Source organism: Molothrus aeneus, chromosome 20 (assembly GCF_037042795.1).
Source record: "Molothrus aeneus isolate 106 chromosome 20, BPBGC_Maene_1.0, whole genome shotgun sequence".
Taxonomy (NCBI): Eukaryota; Metazoa; Chordata; class Aves; order Passeriformes; family Icteridae; genus Molothrus; species Molothrus aeneus.
The window spans coordinates 5,517,429-5,536,676 of NC_089665.1; the positions used below are offsets into that span (position 1 = coordinate 5,517,429).

Sequence of the window (19,248 nt, forward strand, 5' to 3'; positions counted from 1 at the left end):
GATGCCATCCCTGCCTTGGACAGACTCAGTGTAGTGGCTTTTCCAGCATTCATTTGGATTAACACACCAGAAACTCCTTCCAACATGGCTTTAGGTACTGGGCAAGGCTCAGCTGGCTGAAATATCAGTGCTCGTGGGCTACAGTACTGCCTTTCTCACGTCAGCCAGAGTACGGCTCCATTGTCACAAGCGCCAGCACTGCAGGTAAACTGAGTCACAAAATCAAAGGGCGGTGGGTGCTGCTGCTGAGAGTGCAGGGCAGGCTCAGCAGCGAGTGCCGAGAGCCCTCTTCAGGCTGGAAAGAAAAACATAACAACAAATATCCCCAAAAATAGCTTTCCCAAGAGAAATTCAAGCCTCCAAGGCAGCCAGGGAGGGACACACAGCTCCCAACACCTGCAGGGCAGCAAAGCCCCCCAGCCCTTTGTGCTTCCTAATGTCCCAGCGAGCAGCACTGGCTGATGAGGCTGGACAAAGCCAATCCTGGGAATGTCACAGATCCAGTATGGTTTGGGTGGGAAGGGACTTTAGCGCTCTGCTGATCCCGGCGAGCGGCTGGGGACGGGAAACCGGAGCGGGATGAACAGCCGGAACGGGGATGGGGAACCGGAGTGGGATGAACAGCCGGAACGGGGATGGGGAACCGGAGTGGGATGAACAGCCGGAACGGGGATGGGGAACCGGAGCGGGACGGGACAGCCGGGACGGGGATGGGGGACCGGAGTGGGATGGGACAGCCGGGACGGGGATGGGGAACCCCAGCGGGATGGGACAGCCGGAACGGGGATGGGGAACCGGAGCGGGACGGGACAGCCGGGACGGGGATGGGACAGCCGGGACGGGGATGGGACAGCCGGGACGGGGATGGGGAACCGGAGTGGGATGGGACAGCCGGAACGGGGAAAGGAAACCCCAGCGGGATGGGACAGCCGGGCCGGGGAAGAGGAGCGGCCCCGGCCCTTCCGCCGGCGGCAGGAAGCAGGAAGGGAGCGGGCAGGGCTGCGGGGAGCCCGGGCGGTGGGTGACCGTCGTGCGGCTCTGGTGGAGGTGGCTCGGGATGCAGGGTCCCCTTGCCCTGGGAGGGAGTCCCCCCGCCCGCTGTGCTCCCCCATCCCCAGCGCAGCGATGCCCCCGTGCAGGATTTTGGGCTGTTTGTCCCCAAAGAATTAATTACCCACCCATCCCAAACACAGCTTGGGTGGCTTCTCCCCGGCTTCGGGGCAGGCGCCATCCGTGGCTCAGTGTTGGGCCTGGCAGTGCAGGGTTGAGGGTTGGACTTGATGATCTTGGATGTCTTTTCCAGCCTTAATGATTCTGTGAATCCCACTCTGCCATCTCCTCTGCAGGTCTCTGCTCTTCTCCCTCCCTCCCTCCCTGTGGAGATGGTGGTCCTGCGGGCTGGGCTCTGCCCTGGCCTCACTGAAGACATGATCCAGCTTCTCAGGGACAGTGGCATCAGGACGGGTAACAGGGGTGGCATCGGGGGCTCGGCTCGGGGAACATCATCCCCCGGGCATTTGGTGGACCTGTGTCATCCCACATCCTGGGAGGGTGGTGGTGGTGGAATATCTTTCTGTGTCCTCCTTGCTGGATTTCTTCTGGGTCCTCCTGGATGGGTGCTGTGAGTAAGGGCTTCTCCAAAGGAGCAGGAGAGTGTAAGGACATGGTAGGAGATCCTTGCAGAGGCTCATTGAGGATTGATAAATTCTGGCTTTTTTATGGTATTTCAGGAGGGTTTGTACAGTCTTCCCTCTGAAAAATGCCCAACTTCTTGGAATGCTGCACCCTGGGCACCTCCTGCCCTTAGAAAGGAAGGAAAAAGAAGGGAAGGAAAAGGTGCTGGGCAGCTCTTGAGCAAAACAGGGAAAATTTTTACCAGCTTTTCTCTCTACTCTGTTTTGCAAGAACAAATTTGTTCTGTGATGAGTGATGGGGAATCTCAGAGGACAAACTCCTCCACTCACAGTGTTGACAGAGGATCAGCTTTTCGGGATCAGCTGCCTTGTCCCTGCACAATCCCACAAGTCCCCAGAGGGCACAGCCACTTTGCTTGCTGGTGCAGGTTTTGTCTAAGCTGGTTGTCTTCTAATGTTTGTGTTCTGACCATGTTTGGCTTCCAACCTCTTGTCCCTTGTGTTATTTGCAGTGGTGGACTTTGTGTCGTCAGACCTGGAGGATGTTGCCCAAAAGTGTTCCCTGTCTTACAAGGTAGAAGGTTCTACTCCTAACTCCTGGTTTAGCCAGGGAGCTCAGAGCTGTTTGGCTCATGGACAACGATGGGCTTGGTCCTGGGAAGGTCTGGGGCCCTTCTGCAGCAGTTGGGCTGTTGATCAGTCCCATTTCCAGACGTGCCTCTGCCCCCAGGCGCTGGTTGCAGTCAGACGTGTGCTCCTGGCCCAGTTCTCTGCCTTCCCTGCCAACGGAGCTGACCTCTACGAGGAGCTCAAGAGCTCCACTGCCATCCTGCCCACTGGCAGCCCAAGGTGGGGACCTCTCCCACCCACCAGCTCTGCCTGGGGCTGGGTTTGCTGCACAAGGCTGTGGTTGCCAGCACAAGCTGTGAATTTCATTCTCCAAACCATCCCCATGCACTTGTGTGCATTTGGGAAGGGGACTTTGAGGACAAATATCTGGGGACTGCTGCCTCCTGGTGCCCCTGCCATTCTGGCTGAAGGGGTGTTCATAATCCCACCTTGTGTCCATCCCACAGCCTGGACCAGCTGCTGGACTCAGGGCTGTACACAGGGGAAGTGATGGAGCTCATGGGAGCATCAGGCACTGGGAAAACACAGGTGAGTGGGGTGGAGGACAGGGGAGAGGACATGGGGTGAAGATGTCCCACAGAGGGACCTGTGAGGGCTGGCTGACCCCCTGTCCCTGTGCCCCCAGGTGTGCCTGGGCATTGCAGCCAGTGTGTCCCTGGGGCTCAAGCAGCACGTCCTGTTTCTCGACTCCACGGGAGGTTTCACTGCCTCACGTCTGTACCAGATGCTCCAAGCCCGGACAGAGGATGAGGAAGAGCAGGCAAGTTCCCCTGGAGCTTGCTGTGAAACTCATTTTGCTCATTTGCCTGCCAGAAACCCCAGAGATGCTTTGTCTTTACAGCTCTGCCTTTGTCCTCATGGGCTTTTTTGAGTCCAAACCTTTCCTTCCATGGCCTGGTGGGTGCCATGCTCAGGACAGATTCTGCTCTTTGTTATTTTTCTTGGGAGAAGGGAGGGGCTTCCAGGACTTCCAGGACTTTGCTCCCTGAGCTCAATCCATGTTGCTTTTCCCTCAGTGAAATGGGGGCAGTAGTATTAATGGGATGGAGGCAAATGTGGAAGAATAAGGGTCTGTGGCATGGTGTGAGTGCAGAGAGCTGGTGGCAGCTGGGGCAGGAGGAATAGGACAAGTCCTGGGGCAGGAGGAATAGGACAAATCCTGGGGCAGGAGGAATAGGACAAATCCTGGAGCAGGAGGAATAGGATGAATCCTGGGGCAGAAGGAATAGGACAAATCCTGGGGCAGAAGGAATAGGATAAATCCTGGAGCAGGAGGAATAGGACAAATCCTGGGGCAGGAGGAATAGGATAAATCCTGGGGCAGGAGGAATAGGACAAATCCTGGGGAAACTGAGGCTGTTTTTGTGCTGCAGCTGGAGGCTCTGCAGAGGGTGCAGGTACAACGTGTGTTCAACATCTACGAGGTGCTGAGAGCCTTGCAGGAGCTGAGGGATCGCCTCTCCCAGGAGGTAGGAGTGAGCCCTGGGGCCCCTCTGCCCTCCCCAGAGCTGCAGGGAGGGCAGCAGGGCTTGTGTGCCTGACAGGAGACTCCAGACTGCCTCATCCTGGGGCTGTTGGAGCCCCTGTGCAGCTCACAGCCTCCAGAAGTGCTGGATTTGTGACTCCACGTTGCACCCGGTGCCTCCTTGCAGGTGCTGAGCTCCACGGGACCTCTCAAGGTGGTGGTGCTGGACTCAGTGTCAGCTGTGATTTCCCCTCTGCTGGGTGGCAGGCAGTCAGAGGGTGAGCTGTGCTGGAATGGGGCTGGGGCAGGACAGATGTGGATGTGACTGTTCCCAGTTTTTCCCTTGGGACTGGATAAAAGGGGAGTGCTTGCAGTGTTGGCAGCAAACACTCCAGCTGGCTGTGGCCATGCATGCTCATGGCAGTGGTCTGAAACCCACCCAGGGGAGGCACTGGACTCTTTGCCCATAAATTAAAACTTCTCTTGCAGCGTCAGAAATACATCATGGCACAGTTTGCAGAGCTCCTCTGAGGCCCAGGCTCCTCTTCTCCCAGAAAAGACCATAAATCAGAAGTGAGGATGCCAAGGAGCCCTCTCAAACACCTCCCAGAGGGTCTTGCACAGCTGGGTGGCAGCCAGTGCTGTCACAGGAGGTCCCCTCACAGCTGTGGGCTGCAGGAAATGCAGCTGTGAGCTGGAGAGATGGGTCATGTGCCTGCTAAATCAACCAGGCCTGCTTTGTCTGGAGCTCCTGATGCTTTTGTAGGATTTTTGACCTTCTTCTAAGATAGGAAAGGATGGGGAATGGTCCAGTAAGGTGTCCATAAACACAAGTGCTGGCCCTGAATCCAGTGCTGATGCAAATCCAGATGTCAGCTGCTTCAGGGTGCACTTTGGGGGCTGATCCCTGACTGCCAAATGCTTTGTCCTGCTCCAGGTCTGGCCCTCATGATGCAGCTCTCCAGGGAGCTGAAGACCCTGGCCAGGGAGTTCAGCCTTGCTGTTGTGGTGAGTGTTGCTGTGCTTTGTCCTTCCTGTGCTGGTGTGTGGCAAGGAGCCACGGGGAGGCTCTGGAGCCAGAGGCCTGAACCCCCCAGTGCCCTGCTCCCTGCCATCTCTGCTGCCTGCAGATCTCTTGTTCCAAGCACGGGACAGGACCTGGGCTGATCTGCTGCCTCCTGCTCTTGCTGTCCTCAGCCGTTCCCTGGGTTGAGCCAGGCTGAGTTAAGTCCAGGCAGGTTGAAAGGCTGCTTGTGTTTATTTTTGATACAACACCATTCATTTAAGGGGCTGGCCAGCTTCCTGGTTAACCTCTTGGTCACCTTGCAGGAGCTGCAGGGCATTGCATCATCCCAGAGGAGCTGCCAAGGGCCCTGCTCTAGCCTTGCACCAGACAGGTGGGTGGGACCACAATTAATGTGTCTGAGCAGGGAAGGCCACTCCAGAAGATGGTGGTCTGCTGAGCCTGGCACTGGAAGGTGTCAAGACACCCCATCTGCCTTTCATTCTGATCAAGTGACAAGGACAGGGTGTGGAAGGACATTTGGAGGCCCCAAGTTAAACCTTGTGGTGACTTCAGCACCAGGAGTGATGCAGCCTGCAGATATGAGAGAACTCCCTGAGCACTGCTCTGGGCAATTACCTGGGCTGTGCTCAGAGGGGGTGGCAGAGGAGCTGAAGGAGAAGGAAAAATCTTCCTAGAAGAAGCAGCCTGGCCAGGATTCCCTGGTGACCTGCAGTGTGTCACTACACGGGGTGGCACTGCTGTCCCAGGCACTGCTGAGTGTGTTTGTGTCACTATGGAGTGTGACACAGGGCAAGCACCAGGACTCCATCAGAACCCTGTGTAGGCTCATTTATTAAAGCAACATCTTGCCTTTGTAGCTTTACAGGATATTTACATTTGCTTAACAAACACATACACTGCCCATTGGTCATGAAAAAGAAACAAAACTCTCAATAGGTGAAAAGGAGCCACATCACTCTGTGAGCCAACCAAAGTCCAGATCTTTCTATTTTCTCTCTTTCTTCTTCTCTCTTTCTTCTTATTATGGTGATAGCCTTGGTACCTTCCTTGAGAGAGATACCAGGCTTTCCTTATCTTCAGGAAGCCTTCACTGGCTCACAAGAACAGCACAAAAATGTCTTTCCTACGTGTTTGTGCTGCAGGTGACCAACCAGGTGACAAGGGACAGCAGCAGTGGCCCACTGAAGCCAGCCCTTGGCCGCTCCTGGAGTTTCGTGCCCAGCACCCGCGTGCTGCTGGAGAGCAAAGGAGGTCCCTGGGAGAGATCCAGCACACAACGGGCAGCTTCCCTGGCAAAGTCACCCCGGCAGGTGAGGCTGCCTCCATCCATCCATCCATCCATCCATCCATCCATCCATCCATCCATCCATCCATCCATCCATCCATCCATCCATCCATCCATCCATCCATATCCATCCATCCATATCCATCCATCCATATCCATCCATCCATATCCATCCATCCATCCATATCCATCCATCGTCTGGGATTGGCCCTGGCTCTGTGGGGCTGGGGCAGGATCCAGCCTGGCAGTGGGACAGCAGCCTGTGCAGCCTGGCTGGATGTTGCAGAAGAGCAGAGCAGAGCATCTGCTGCCAGCAGCCTCTGGTTGCTCTGGTTGCTCAGTTTCTAGGCAGGATAAATGAGTGGCACTATTGGATTTGCAGGGGATGTGCCAACAAAGGCAAGAATGATGAATCTGACTCCATCTTATCAGAAGGCTGATTTATTACTTTATTATAGTCTATTATATTAAAGAATACTAAACTAAAGAACAGGATACTTAGAGAAGGCTAAAAGATAATAATTAAAACTGGTGACTCTCTCCAGAGTCCTGACACAGCTTGGCCCTGATTGGCCAAAGAGTGAAAACAACTCCCAGCAGAATGCAATGGAACAATCAGCTGTGGGTAAACAATTTCCAAACACATTCCACATGTGAGCACAACACAGGAGAAGCAAATGAGATAAGAATTGTTTACCTTTTCTCTGAGGCTTCTCAGCTTCCCAGGAGAAAAAACCCTGGGTGAAGGGATTTTTCCAGAGAATGTGAATGGCACACGGCAGCACTTCCAATCCAGGTCACTGTGTTCCTGGTGTTGGTTTCACTCTCCTGATGGTGTGTGGGCAGTCAGGGTCCTGTGGAAATGGCTCTGACACCTTCAAAGCTGACTTCAGCTTGAGGCCTGCCTGTGCACAGGCAGCATGATAGAGGGGTCTCCTCCAGCCAGGTCTTATCAGCTCTTGGAGATCTGTACCACACCCGAGATAGCTCAGCCACCTCAGATGGCATAAAATCAGCAGGACGGCTTCTCTGGCAGTGCTGAAAACAGAAAAGTGTTAATAAAAGGCAAAATAACAAAGCTTTTTACAGAGAAAACACAAGCAGGGGCAAGAGGTTCTTGCTCCTGGTAAAACACCCACAAAAGTGATATGTTCCTTTGTTCTCTTCTTTTTCTAGTAAATTGCTTAGGTGGGGCTTTTTGCCTCTTGTCCAATTGGCTATCCTTAAGTTTGAGGTGAACTCCCCAAGGTCCTATGAGGTGTCTTTTTACCTAATTGAGGAGAGAAACTTCTGGGCTTTTTTCCTTTTTAAGGAGACAAAGGATAATTTGCTCACTCCATCAACAAGGGGCACATTCCTACATCAGCACTGCCTGAGCTCCTGGCTCTGAGCCTGCTCTGCTGCTTGATCCAAACAGATTTGGGTATGGTGGTGTTCTAGGCAGTGAAATGCATCCTGGCTGTGCTAAATGATGGTGTGTCTGGGGATGTCTCAGAGCAAGATGTTCTTTCTTTGCTAAATTGCATTGTCTATTTGTACCTCTGCATTCAGCAGACCCAGTTAAAACAGGGGCACCAGCAGCAGGCAATCCTTGGGGGGGGATTAACTGGGACTTTTGGCTCTGAGACAGGAGATGGAGTGATGAAGAGTCCAGCAGTGTGAGGATAAGCTTTGCTCTGCTCCTCCTTGCAGCCAACAGGGATCCAGGTGGAGCTGGACATTGGGAATGGTGACGTGTTGGAACCGAGCCTGGTGACACCCACACAGGGGCTCTGATGGGCTGGAGCAGCAAATGCCACAAGGTTCAAGAGAGCTGCACCAAAGCAGGCAAGCACTGAAGGTTTTACAAGCTGGCTGAGAGTCCTGCAAGCCTGGGAAAGACCAACAAGAAAAATCTCTTGTTCTTCTGCCCCGTGGAAAAACTGAATGTGGGGTTCCCTGGAGACCTCTGTGCCTGCAGTGGCTGGGCTGGGAGGGCAGCAGGACAGGTCCTGTCCTTGCTGCAGGCTTCTCTTCACCCCCCAGAGTGCTCAGGTGGTGTTTGGGATCAGCTGCCTTGTCCCTGCACAACCCCACAACTCCCTGTCCTGGTTCTGCTCCCCCATGGCTCCCTGCCCTCTGGAGTTCTGATCAGCCTTGGGCCCACAGTGGGCTTGGTTCAGAAATAAAAGGAAAATAAAAAAGCTGTTGCACATTGCTGTGGTTGTTGAGAGCTGGAATTCAGTTAATGACAGCTGCTCTGAACTTAATTAAAATGTTGAGCAGGCCTGGGCTGCTGATGAGCAGGGATTTAATGAGATGCTTGATCTTCCCTTCTCCCCAGAGGAACACCAGGCCCTGTGGGGACCTGCTGGTGTTTTTGGGGCACAGCTGGGCTGTGCAAAGTTTTGCTGATAACTGATGGAGGTTCTGATCTGGCTCAGCTGAGGCAGATGGGTCCTGGCTGGCACCAGCTGGCCCTGCTGGATGCTCAAGGACCTATTCAATTGCATGTGGTGATGTTTAAAATAATCTTGCCCTGCTCCAGTGCTTTCCAGCTGCTCTTGTGTGCTCTTGGCAACCTCCTGAGGAGAGGGGAGGCTTGGATGTGGAGTTTCCTCTTGATCCCAGATGTCTCAGATGCCCTCAGTTTAGAAGACCTCCTTGGCAGGTGAGCTGAGCCATGGTTTGCACTTCAAGGCAGCTGATGGAGAATTTGGGGGCTGGGACTAATTAGGGCATGCTCATTAAACTAATCACACAGCACCACAGCTGCTGGAGCACTCTAAGGCTGTGCTTGGCACATTAAATACATATTTTTTTTTACTGAAAACTTTTAAAAGTTGTGTATTTATTTGCATTTCTGGGCTCTCCAGGCTCAGGAGGGGAGGTTTGGCTGTAGGGATTGCAGCCTGGTTGTTGGGGTGAGGAGGAAGAGGATGGTGTTCCTGTCTGCTGGAGACCGGTGCTGACGTGGCTGGAACTTACAAGCAGAAATTTACCTTATTAGCTAATTTCTCGTTAGTTAATTCCTTGCCAGCTCCTCTCTTGGAGCTGTGGATGAAGGGGTGGTGCCCACACATTTTAATTCCTAATTTATCTCTCTGCCTGAGGTTCTGCAGGGGAAGCAAAGCTCTTGTAGGGGAGTGTGGAGCAGGGAAGAGCCCAAATAGAAACCTCTGGGGTTATATTTGAACCAAGAGGGCTTTCCAGATGTTTCCTTCCCCTAACCAGCAGGATGAGGAGAGGAACAAAATGCTCTGAGCCCTCGTTAGAGTCAGCATGAGACCAACCACGTGTGCATCCTCCCTGTGATCCCTGAGAAATGACAGGAGGAATTCCAGCCTTGCCCAGGGAGTCACAGGGAGGTGACTCAGCAGGGACAGTGCCAGTCTGCCAGGAAAGGTGATGGGGTGAGCTCTGGGCTCCTTCAGAGCTTTCATTGGGATAATTCTGACTGGGGGGGGATTTTCTCTCCTTGGCATCCAGCTAATGGCAGCTGTGGGAGTTTTTTCCCTTTTGGGAAACATTTGGGGCCAGGCTGGGTTTTGTGTGGAAGCTCTTCTGCTCCCAGGTGTGCTGTGGGGTCACAGGGGTGTGCTGTCACACAGGGGTGTCCTGAATTTCTGGCTGTGTTGCTGCAGGGGAGGTGTCGCTGTGGCTGCTGGCTGTTTCACAGTGTGGGGACAGCAGGAGAGTTCAGAGACTCTCTTATCCCATCTGGAAAAACCTGACTTCCTGCTCAAGCTCATTTGCCCTAAATTTGCATAGTAAAATCAGGCTTAAAGGAGTTTCTGACCTAAATATCCTCATTCAGCCTTTCCCCTGCATGCTCAGACAGGCCCTCCTGCAGCTCTGTAATGCAGAACTTATTATATATATATATATAATGAGTATATATATATTATAATAAATATAAAAAAAATATATATATGTATAATCTATATATATATATGAGTTCTATATATATATATAACTCATAACTTAGGATATTATTTTTCTCTGCCTCTTCCCAATGCCCAAAACAGCTGGAAAACCTCTGGAAAGGCTTGGAGCAGGGCAGGGAATCCCATCCCAGGACAGGCAGGGCACCTCTCACTCTGAGCAGCAGAGATGCCTTTTGGCACTAAGGGCTTATTTGTCCTTTTGTACATATTTTTATACATATAAAAATATATATTTGTATATAAAATACACATATAAAAACATATATATATATTTGTATATAAAATACACATATAAATGTGTGTTTACATGAATTGTGTGCATGTGTGTGTGTGTGTATGGGCTGTGTGTCCATGTCTCTGTGAGTCTGTATCTCAGTATAAGAGGACAGGAGTCTCAAGCTGTGCCAAGGGAGGCTCAGGTTGGACATTGGGAGGAAGAAAAGGTGATTATGGGATGTTTTCCATGCCGACTGATTCTGTGATCTCTCGGTGTATTCTCCCTTCCTGTGTGCACCCAAGGGACTCCCCCAGCACACAGGAACCCCACAGTGTTCTTTCTTTCCTTCTTTCTTTCCCTCCTTCTTTCCTTCCTTCTTTCTTTCTCCTTCTCCTTTCTTTTTCTTCTACTTCTTCCTTCTCCTTTCTCCTTCTTTCTCCTTCTTCTTTCTTTTTCTTCTTCCTTCTCCTTCTTTCTCCTTCTTCTTTCTTTCTTTCTTTCTTTCTTTCTTTCTTTCTTTCTTTCTTTCTTTCTTTCTTTCTTTCTTTCTTTCTTTCTTTCTTTCTCTCTTTCTTTCTCTCTTTCTTTCTCTCTTTCTTTCTCTCTTTCTTTCTCTCTTTCTTTCTCTCTTTCTCTCTTTCTTTCTTTCTTTCTTTCTTTCTCCTTCCTTCCTTTTCTTCTACTTCTTCCTTCTCCTTCTTTCTTCTTCTTTGTTCTTCCTCCTCCTCCTCCACCTGCCCGAGGCGGGTCTCGAACCCGCCGTTCCCGGACCGCGGAGTCCTCCCGTCCGCCAGGGGGCGCGGCTGCCCCGCCCGGCTGCCCTGGGGCCGCTCCGTGCCCCGCGGGCAGTTGCCATAGCGCCGCCGCCGCCGAGCGCAGGCACCGGCACGGGTCCGCCCGTTCCAGGCCCGCCGGCCTCGCCGCCACCCGGGACGCGGCTCCTCAGGGGCAAGGTGAGGCGGCTGCGGCGCTGCTGGGGTCGGGGGCTGCCATGTGTGAGGGCTCGGCGGGGCTGAGGGGGCTGACAGGGTGTGGGGGGGAAGCTGGCAGGTTCGGGGGTGCAGAGGGGGCTGGCAGGTTTGAGGGTTTTGGAGAAGCTGGCAGGGTTTGGGGGTGTGTGTGAGGGTTGGGGGTGTGGGGCAATGGGGGCTGCCAGGGTAGAGGAGGATGGATGGGGTGGGGTGGGCGCAGGTAAATGTGGGGTCCGTGAGGCCGTGGAGCTGTCACTGAGGGTTATCCAGGAGCTGTAATGGCTCTGGAGTGGGGTGTTGGTGAGTGTAGGGGGACAGAGGGCACAGGGCAGGGGGAACGGGGCTGCTGCAGCACCCGGGTTTTGTTTTGGGGTGATGGGGTCAAAGGGTTCCCTCGCAGGGTTTCCCTAATGAGGGGGAGTGGGACTCTGGTGCAGCCTCTTTTTTCGTGTTTAAGAGTGGTGATGAGTAACTCTTCCCTTTCTGAGTTCTGCTCCCACAGGGCCTCTGGGGTTTAGAAGGTTGTTCTGCTCAAATTGCTATGCGAGCTGAGGAATTCTGGATAAGCACCAGCCTTCTGTAGAGCTCTCTGCTCACATTATTGTCTCTTTGCATTTTAGCATGTCCAAAGGTTAATTTGGTGTTAAAGACCCAAATAATTTCCTTCTCTGCTCAAAACTGGGGGCGTGCTGCAAAGTGAAAGCTGAGCCAAGTCCTTCCTTTGCTGCAGAAAGCAAAAGTTGAGAACATAAAAGTCCCCGAGTGTCCTTCTGAGCAGTTTGTTCCTTGTAAGCAGGTCAAGGTGTTTCCTGTGGGGGAAGTATTGACTCATCCTCGGGTTTCTCAGCAGTATTTTGGTGTCTACAGGTTAATAAATGCCAGCTCTGCAGTGAGAGCAGAGTCCTGCCTGAGTCTCCCCAGGTGAAAAGGCTGAGGATGGACAGGCTCAGTGTTTGACCCTGTGATAAAGAAGCAGCTGCACTCCAGAAATAACTCAGGTGTTTTCCAGCACTGCAGGGACAGCTGGGCGTGCTCAGTCAAGCATTAAAGGTAGATAGGAAGGGTTTAATTTTCTGCTCCTTGCATTAAGCTGTGCTCAGGGTAATGTTTAATTGGCTGAAGGGGTTTATTTGTGTGTTTCAGTTGAGCTCACTTCCTCCTCTCTGACACACAGCCTGTCCTCTGTGGGGAGCACAGGATGCAAGCTCAGATGTTGGTTTGGGGACCTGTGGCACTTCTCTCTCCTTTCTGACCTCACTGTGGAGCTGGTGAAGAGCTTGGTGGATCTCCAAGGAGCTGTTTTAGCTCTCCATATCATTAGGATGGGAGGTGATGGGTGCATTTTAAGGTGGTGTTTTATTGGGCATTTTATTGTGTTTACACTCTGGGTTGTATTTCAACACTTCCAGGCTCAGATTTTGAGACAGATCATCATTAAGGCATGGTCATGATTGTATAAACAAAAAGAGTTTTAATCCTTTGTTTTCCCACTGTTCCCTCATTTTTCCAGAGCTGAGGAATAGAACAGAAAGCTGTGATGGGCTTTAAATATTTCCTGCAATTCCAGATCCTTGGTTTTTCTACCTCCACCCATCAAATACTGAATTTCCTTAACTCTTTTGTGCCCACAGTGATGGAGAGGGGGATCTTACAGTCCTTCTCTGTAACCACAGTTGTTTTTGGTGGCACAATTGGATCTAATGAACCAACACAATCACCTTTGGCTGTTGTGTTTCCCATTGGGAGCTGGGAATCCTGGAGCAGGCTTATCCAGCTGCAGCACTCTGTGCCTGCACATCCACTCAGCTGTAGCCACTGAGCTTTTAATTAAAGGCTGATTGCCTTGACAGTGGTGCTCATGGGTTAATGCTTAATTGCTCAAGTTTTTGCTGAATTTGGGATAGTTTTGAAGTCCTCACTTAAGTGTTGTGTTTAATTGTAGGGTAGAAAAAGTAGGATGGCTTGCAGTGAGGCTCAGTCTTTCTCACTGGCAGGTACCATGTGATTTGGCTCCTAAAATGGGAGCTGAATGCCCTGCTCTGCACTGGGAGCACAAAGGAATCAGAGATGGGAGTTTTTGGGAGGTTAGTGGTCACTAGTTGAGTTTATGACTGAAATCTGTCTTCTTCACATCTTCAGTTTTCTGTTTACTGCTGTTGGTTTCAGTGGGGGTTTGTGTTGTTTTGTTTGTTTGTTAAATGGTGTAATTTTCACTTCTTGTGCAACTTTGCACCACAGCTTGTTGTCATTAACAAGTGGGATTGTAAACTCTTCAATTAGGCTGGAGCATGAGCTGAGCTGAGCTGCCAGTGCTGTTGTTAAACCTGTGGTGTGGACTTGGAAGCAGTTTTTGCCTGGAGAGGTGGAAGCAGATTTCCATGGTGTGCCTGCTCTGTGTCCTGCTCAGAGGGGCAGTGGAGCTGGGCAGGCTGCAGTTTGTGTCCTCAGGTCTGCCTGGGTGCAATGCTCTCCTCACCTAGGCTGGGTTGGTTTTACTGTAGCAAAAAATGGTGTTTACTTAGGATTAGGCTACTTTCCTGTCCTTTCCAGTGGGTTTTCATAGGATATGGAACCACAGAGTGGATTCCATAGAACCCACTATTCTGTTAGAGTGGGAAAACCTTAAGGATCACCTAATTAAAGATCCCCTGGCTCCATCTCTTCTCTAAACTTTCTGACCAGTCCTGAACTGAAGATAAGAAATCAAAACACATTGAACCAAGTACTTGTGCTTAATGAAAGACGCTGTGGGCAGCAGGATAATGAGAGCTGCAGGGAAGTGTGTGCATGTGGCCCTTTTTTGGACACAGCTGTGTGTGACCTGCTGCTGGGCAGGGACAGGGGACCCCTGGGCAGTTCAGGGAAATTGGTTCTTTTGTCCCAGCTCTGACTGCAGCCATAACCCAGCTGTACCTGGATGATGCTGGAGTCTGAGCTGGTGCAGCCAGAGCCCTGCTGAGGTCTCTCTCCCTACCTGTGCCTTGTGCTCTGAACTTCCATGGATTTTCCTGGTGCAGGTGTTCCCCCAGCCCTGCCCTGCTTGCCCATTGTGAAACCCCAGCCTGGCTCCTGCTCCCCAGAGTGATTCCAGTCATTATCCCTGCCAGTCCCTCTCTGTGCTTTCCCATCCTGCTTCCCTCCCCTTCCCAGGGACTGTCCTTACAAAACCCAGGGTTGGGAGTGTGAACTTCCCTGAGCTGGCGTTCAGGGAGCAGGGAATGCTTTGCAGGGCTGAGTGAGTGGAATCTCTGTTTCACAGGTGGGGACAATCCAATCCTGTCACTGCTGGGCTGATGTCAGGACCAGGACTCACCTGCAAGCAAAGGTTTCTAACCCCCTGCTGGTAGGTGCCACTCAAGTTGATTAATATTTAGTGTTCAAGCAACATTGCAAGGTTGAAAAATTACCCTCTTCTCTAAGAAACCAAGAGTGTGACAGTCAAATCAAGAATTCAGATTTTGTATGAAGTTTTTCCTTCTTTCTCAGCTGGTTTCCTCAGAACTGAGATGGCTCATTCTAACCTCTGAAAGGCCTTTCTGGCTTGTTCCATTTATGCTCCCATAAGGGACTTTCTTTAGAAAGAATTGTTGCTCTGAGATGCTGTTAATTCTTCTCAGTGCCTGTAAAATCTACAACTTCTTCACATTAATTGCTCTTGAGGTTTTCAGTTTACTCAAAAATATTAACCAGGCTTCTTTCTCTAATGCTCTCTGGCTCCTCTGCCAAATAGTCTTAGAATAGGAATTTCCACATTTTATTTTGGTGGAGATTAAAACATTCATTAAATGTCAGCTTTTTTTTAATGCTGCCACCTTTTTATTTATATTCAGAAGGTTGTGGGATGTGCTTATAAGAATATACTTAAGGAGCATATGCTTTGAATCTTTTAGTTTAGGCTGATGTTAAGTGAGATTTGAAACTCATTAAATGTAATTTCAATTTAAAATACTCTCTTTTGGGAGCAGCTTGTTGCATGGTAACCTCTGCTGCAAGAAGGATGGTTCCTTTGGGCATTATATATTCTATATATACACATGGATGACTTCAAATTGCAGTGTCACAAGTGGCATCACTAAATCCACACCACCTGAGTTTTTATTGCTTTGGCTTTTGCCCAGATGAGTCAGGAACTGCATCCCACAGAATTCCAGACTGAAACTGATGTGATGCTACTTTTTGTTGATGCCAAAATACCTTGCTCAGAGCAAAATGACTGCTGGCACCAGAGGATGGCTGCCAGGTGTCCTTCCCCCAGGGGCTTGGCTTGCTGACATCCCTCAGATGAGGAATTCCTGTGTTTGAGGTCATCCTCCAAGGGGTTGCATCATGCATTAATAAGTTTGCTTCCATGGATGTGCTGGTGCTTCCCAGGGCTTTGCCTGGGCCATGGAAAGCTGCTTTTCTACTTGGAAAACTTGCCAGCAGTGCTGTCCCTGGGCATGGAGGGGGATAAGCAGCAGCTTCATGCTCTGCTGTAGTTTGGTGTTAAATAATCATGGCCAGGCTGGGAGCACAGCTGGTGCTGCAGCTCTGAGGCAGTGAGCAACTCCTCCTCTGTGGGATTGCCTTTGAATGTGGTTTATGTGTGTCTTAAAAAGGAGCTTTTATTCATCTGCTGGAATAGATTTCTTTATAGACACTTGAATTTGATAATCTGAGGAAAAACAGGCCTCTGTTCCTGAATGGTTTTTAAAATGACAAATAAATGGTTAAAAGAAGAGAAATCTCTGTTTAGATTAACAAAATGACTTTTTTTCTTACTGAATCCATAAACCTCTTCCTATATATGTGCCTAGCAGTCTGGTCTAGTAGCAGAGATGGATAGAATGTCAAGCTTGATAGATTGTTGGAGCTGGTTTTTGGTAGTTAAACAATAATGGAGCTGTTGTGTGCTTGCAGGGAAACACTGAGCTCTGTGTGCAGACTTCAGCCTGGAGAAAGTTCCAATTGTTCCAGAGAAGGGAGAGTTCTAAAATGCAGCTTCTGTGGCTGGTGGCACAGCTGGCCAGATCCCTGCCTGTCCTGAGGCCCTTGCACAAGCATTGCAGGAAGAGTTTGGAAACAGTTTATTTTTCAGATTCCAAGTAAAATGTAGATTTCCAAGTCCCCTTTGACTGTATAATCCAAAGAGTAGAAATCTCAGCTGGTTTTTATGTAGGGGCTGTTTCAGCTCTTGGAGCTCAGGCCCAGGTTCCTGCCAGTCAGACAGAGGCTGAGATTGCATAATCCATGCAATCCTGGTGTCTCTGAGATGGAAAAGCTGATCAATTGTTGATCAATTGTTGCAGGGGATCCTGGAATTCCATGTCAGCTCAGTCACACCTCATCTGTCACTCTGCATCTTCTTGTGCACAGGGCTCTGGGGTAGGAGGAGCAAGATTTTGTCTCTAATGCAGAAGAGAAACAAGAGGGAGTTGAAACATGACTTTAATAAAAATAAAGCCCAAACCATCAGTGTCCTTTTTGGGAAACTACTTTTCTATTCCTGCTGTTATTTATACTATTTGTTACTTGCTCCTTTGACCTGAATACGCATCACAGATGGATTTTTGCAATGGAAATACCTGAGGAATTCATTCTTCATTCTGAGTGAAGGAATTCCTGGAAAGGACTGAAATAGTTGTTCAGCTCCCTGCCAGGCTTCAGGAGTAACTTGGAATGCCTACAGGGTGTGCAGGGAGAGTGCAGCTGGAATTCAAAGCACCTATAAATGACTGCTTGTGTATGGCAAAATAACACACTTAAAAAGAAATGCTGCAAGTGTTTTGTTTCTGTCTGACTTCAGAGGCATCTTAAATCTGCAAATAACCTTATCTGATCACCCTGATACCATCTCTGGACTCTGCCATGGCTGAAAACCTATGTCAGGGTTTCAGCTGTGTGTGTTTTAGAGAGAACACACAACACATTTAATGCAGTTTTGCCATTTTGGTCCCTTGGAACCCTTAGCATTGCATGATTTCAGTTTGTTCAGCTCTTGCTGTGGTAAAGGCCATTTCTATCAGGTTTTCAAACAATGTGTTCAACTGCATATAATGAAGCCTTTTCATCCAGCAGAATGTAGGCCAGAGCCCAGGCTGGGTCATGAAAGGCTTTACTTTGTCTGAGGGAAGTAAGATGATCATTCTTGGAATGAGTCCTGTCTCCCTCAGTGCTGCTCTGCCCAAAGCCAAACTCCCTTGGTAAGACATTGTTCTGGAGGCCTGAGCTTGCTTTTTTACTTCTAGATGTGGCTCTTAATAACATCAGCTAAAGCTTTCACTGTTCTGGCAGGAATAAGAGATGCAGGCTTGACATTAAATCCAATACATGGTGGTATTTCCTAAAAATTCCCTTAATGAAAGAAAATATGAAGAAAAGGGTACAAACTGTTACTGTCCACTTAATCAGCCTTAATCCTTGATATTTGACAAAATAATCTAAATGTATTGACAAAACCTTCTAAACTTCTAAGGGAAAGGGTTTTTATACAACATGTACAAAAGATTTGAGATCTAAAAGCCTTGATGTTTTCCTGGCCTGCAGTTTGACAGCATGCTGCCTCCTTCACACCTTAAGTCCCAAGAATGTTTGTCTTTTTTGTTTTGTAGTGTTTTTTTTAAATGCCACATTTGTCAGTAAAGCTTTTATTTTTAAGTTGAAATGCCCCTTTAATTAAAAACAAGCTTCTTTTTCTGCATGTTGGCCATAATTTTCATTGTGAACCGGGAAAGAGTTCAAACAAACAAACAAAAAAAAAAGCCACAAGTAATGAACAGGACTTGCATTGTCTTTTGCACTTATGTCAAACATGAATTTGGCCTCAAAATCATCTTGCTTTATCCTTTTTTTTTAATATTCTGTGTTGTAAAATTGTTAGGATGCTCTGCAGAATTGCAAGGGGGTTGTTCACTCACCTTTCTTCCCTTAAGTGCCTCACTTCTATGAGCTCTGCAGTTCTCTGAAAGTATTTAATTCCATTATGAATACAGTACTGCTTTAAAGAAATGAAATATTGATTCCATTCCCTGATGGGGCATTATCTGTATTTTGTTTATGGAAGACTCAAGCACAGAGAACTGAAGTGGCCCAGACTCACAGAGCTGGAAACTGCAACTAAAAATCCTCACCCTGAATTGTCCCACATTATTTATTTCATTGCTATTCTGAAAATAACTTCCTAATGATATTTTTTGAAATTTGGAGTTTAATTTTTTTTAATAGGATTGTGTGGTATCTGATTTTTTTTTTTTTTTGTGTAATCAAAAATGGGTCAGTTTCTGCTGAACTATTGAACTGTGGAAAGTAGAGTTTAAAAGAGAAGAAAGGTCATGCTGATGTTATCAGGTCAGTGGTGGAAAAGATTGTGTCACAGGGAACTTCTTACTGGCAGCAATCCTGCCTGGTTGGGCTGGAATGTCAGATAAATTGTTGTTTGTTTGGGATCTGAGGACAGAAGTGAAGATGTTTTGAGGTTTTATTTAAAAAATACTTATTTTTTTGTTGTTAGAGGGCTGTGTGAAGGTACAAGACAGCTTATGGTGTTCCCAGCCTCCACGATAGTTGGTCTGGTTTTATTCTTCATGCCCCAACACCAGGATTTAGTCTAATATGGAAATCTTGTCTGTCATTTCACAAAGAAAAAAAACCCCAGAATGGAAAGAAATGCTCCTGCCAGTTACAGAGAAGCAAAATGAAAATGTGATGGTGCCTGTGTACTGCAGAGGTTGAAGAAAAAACCCCAATAGAAGGTGAATTTAAAAACTCAACCCAAACGAAGTAGATTTATTGGTTTCTAAACTCCAGTGGTTTCTGGAGCACTGACTCACGATGTCTGAATGCCTGGGCTTGCCAAAGCCTGCACTGAAATGTGACCCTGCTGGCTTGGGCCATATATGGGAAATGTCCCCTTGTGACAAAGGTGGGGACTCCAGGAGCTGCAGGTCCCTGGCTGAAGCTTTCCTTACCTGCTGTGCTCTCAGTCTGCTGTGAAATCAATGACATCCTCTGGGTTGGATCCCACTGGGTGCCACGTTCAGCACTTTCTGTTGGATCCCATGAGTTGGGTGGGTTTAGGTGAGCTCTGCCATCCAAGGATGCCCCTCCTGCCCTTC

General features: G+C 49.2%; 2 protein-coding genes across 9 annotated transcripts in view; both read left to right on the top strand.

Moving 5' to 3' along the window:
• The first annotated feature begins 423 nt into the window (after positions 1-423).
• RAD51D (RAD51 paralog D) lies at positions 424-8,238 on the top strand. Of its 6 annotated transcripts, none has more exons than XM_066563425.1 (10): positions 424-503; positions 1,347-1,464; positions 2,147-2,483; positions 2,711-2,792; positions 2,890-3,024; positions 3,638-3,733; positions 3,917-4,007; positions 4,667-4,737; positions 5,899-6,066; positions 7,734-8,238. In XM_066563425.1, exons 1-10 carry the CDS (start codon positions 462-464, stop codon positions 7,815-7,817), a joined length of 1,224 nt encoding a protein of 407 aa, XP_066419522.1. In that variant the 5' UTR covers positions 424-461; the 3' UTR covers positions 7,818-8,238. The 6 variants fall into 6 exon arrangements, with proteins under 6 accessions (XP_066419522.1, XP_066419525.1, XP_066419521.1 ...); XM_066563428.1 differs by lacking the exon at positions 424-503 and having other exon boundaries at positions 935-1,464; positions 2,147-2,208; positions 2,365-2,483; XM_066563427.1 differs by lacking the exon at positions 424-503 and adding an exon at positions 986-1,017.
• A 2,802-nt stretch (positions 8,239-11,040) lies between these two features.
• RFFL (ring finger and FYVE like domain containing E3 ubiquitin protein ligase) overlaps positions 11,041-19,248 on the top strand; it is a 29,384-nt gene continuing 21,176 nt past the window's right edge. The window contains exons 1-2 of one of the 3 annotated variants that reach the window (XM_066563273.1): positions 11,041-11,137; positions 14,415-14,498. The gene's annotated coding sequence lies outside the window, so the exon portion shown is untranslated. Of the gene's footprint in view, positions 11,138-13,721; positions 14,499-19,248 lie in introns of those variants that run through there. The other 2 variants (XM_066563275.1, XM_066563274.1) reach the window with 2 other exon arrangements.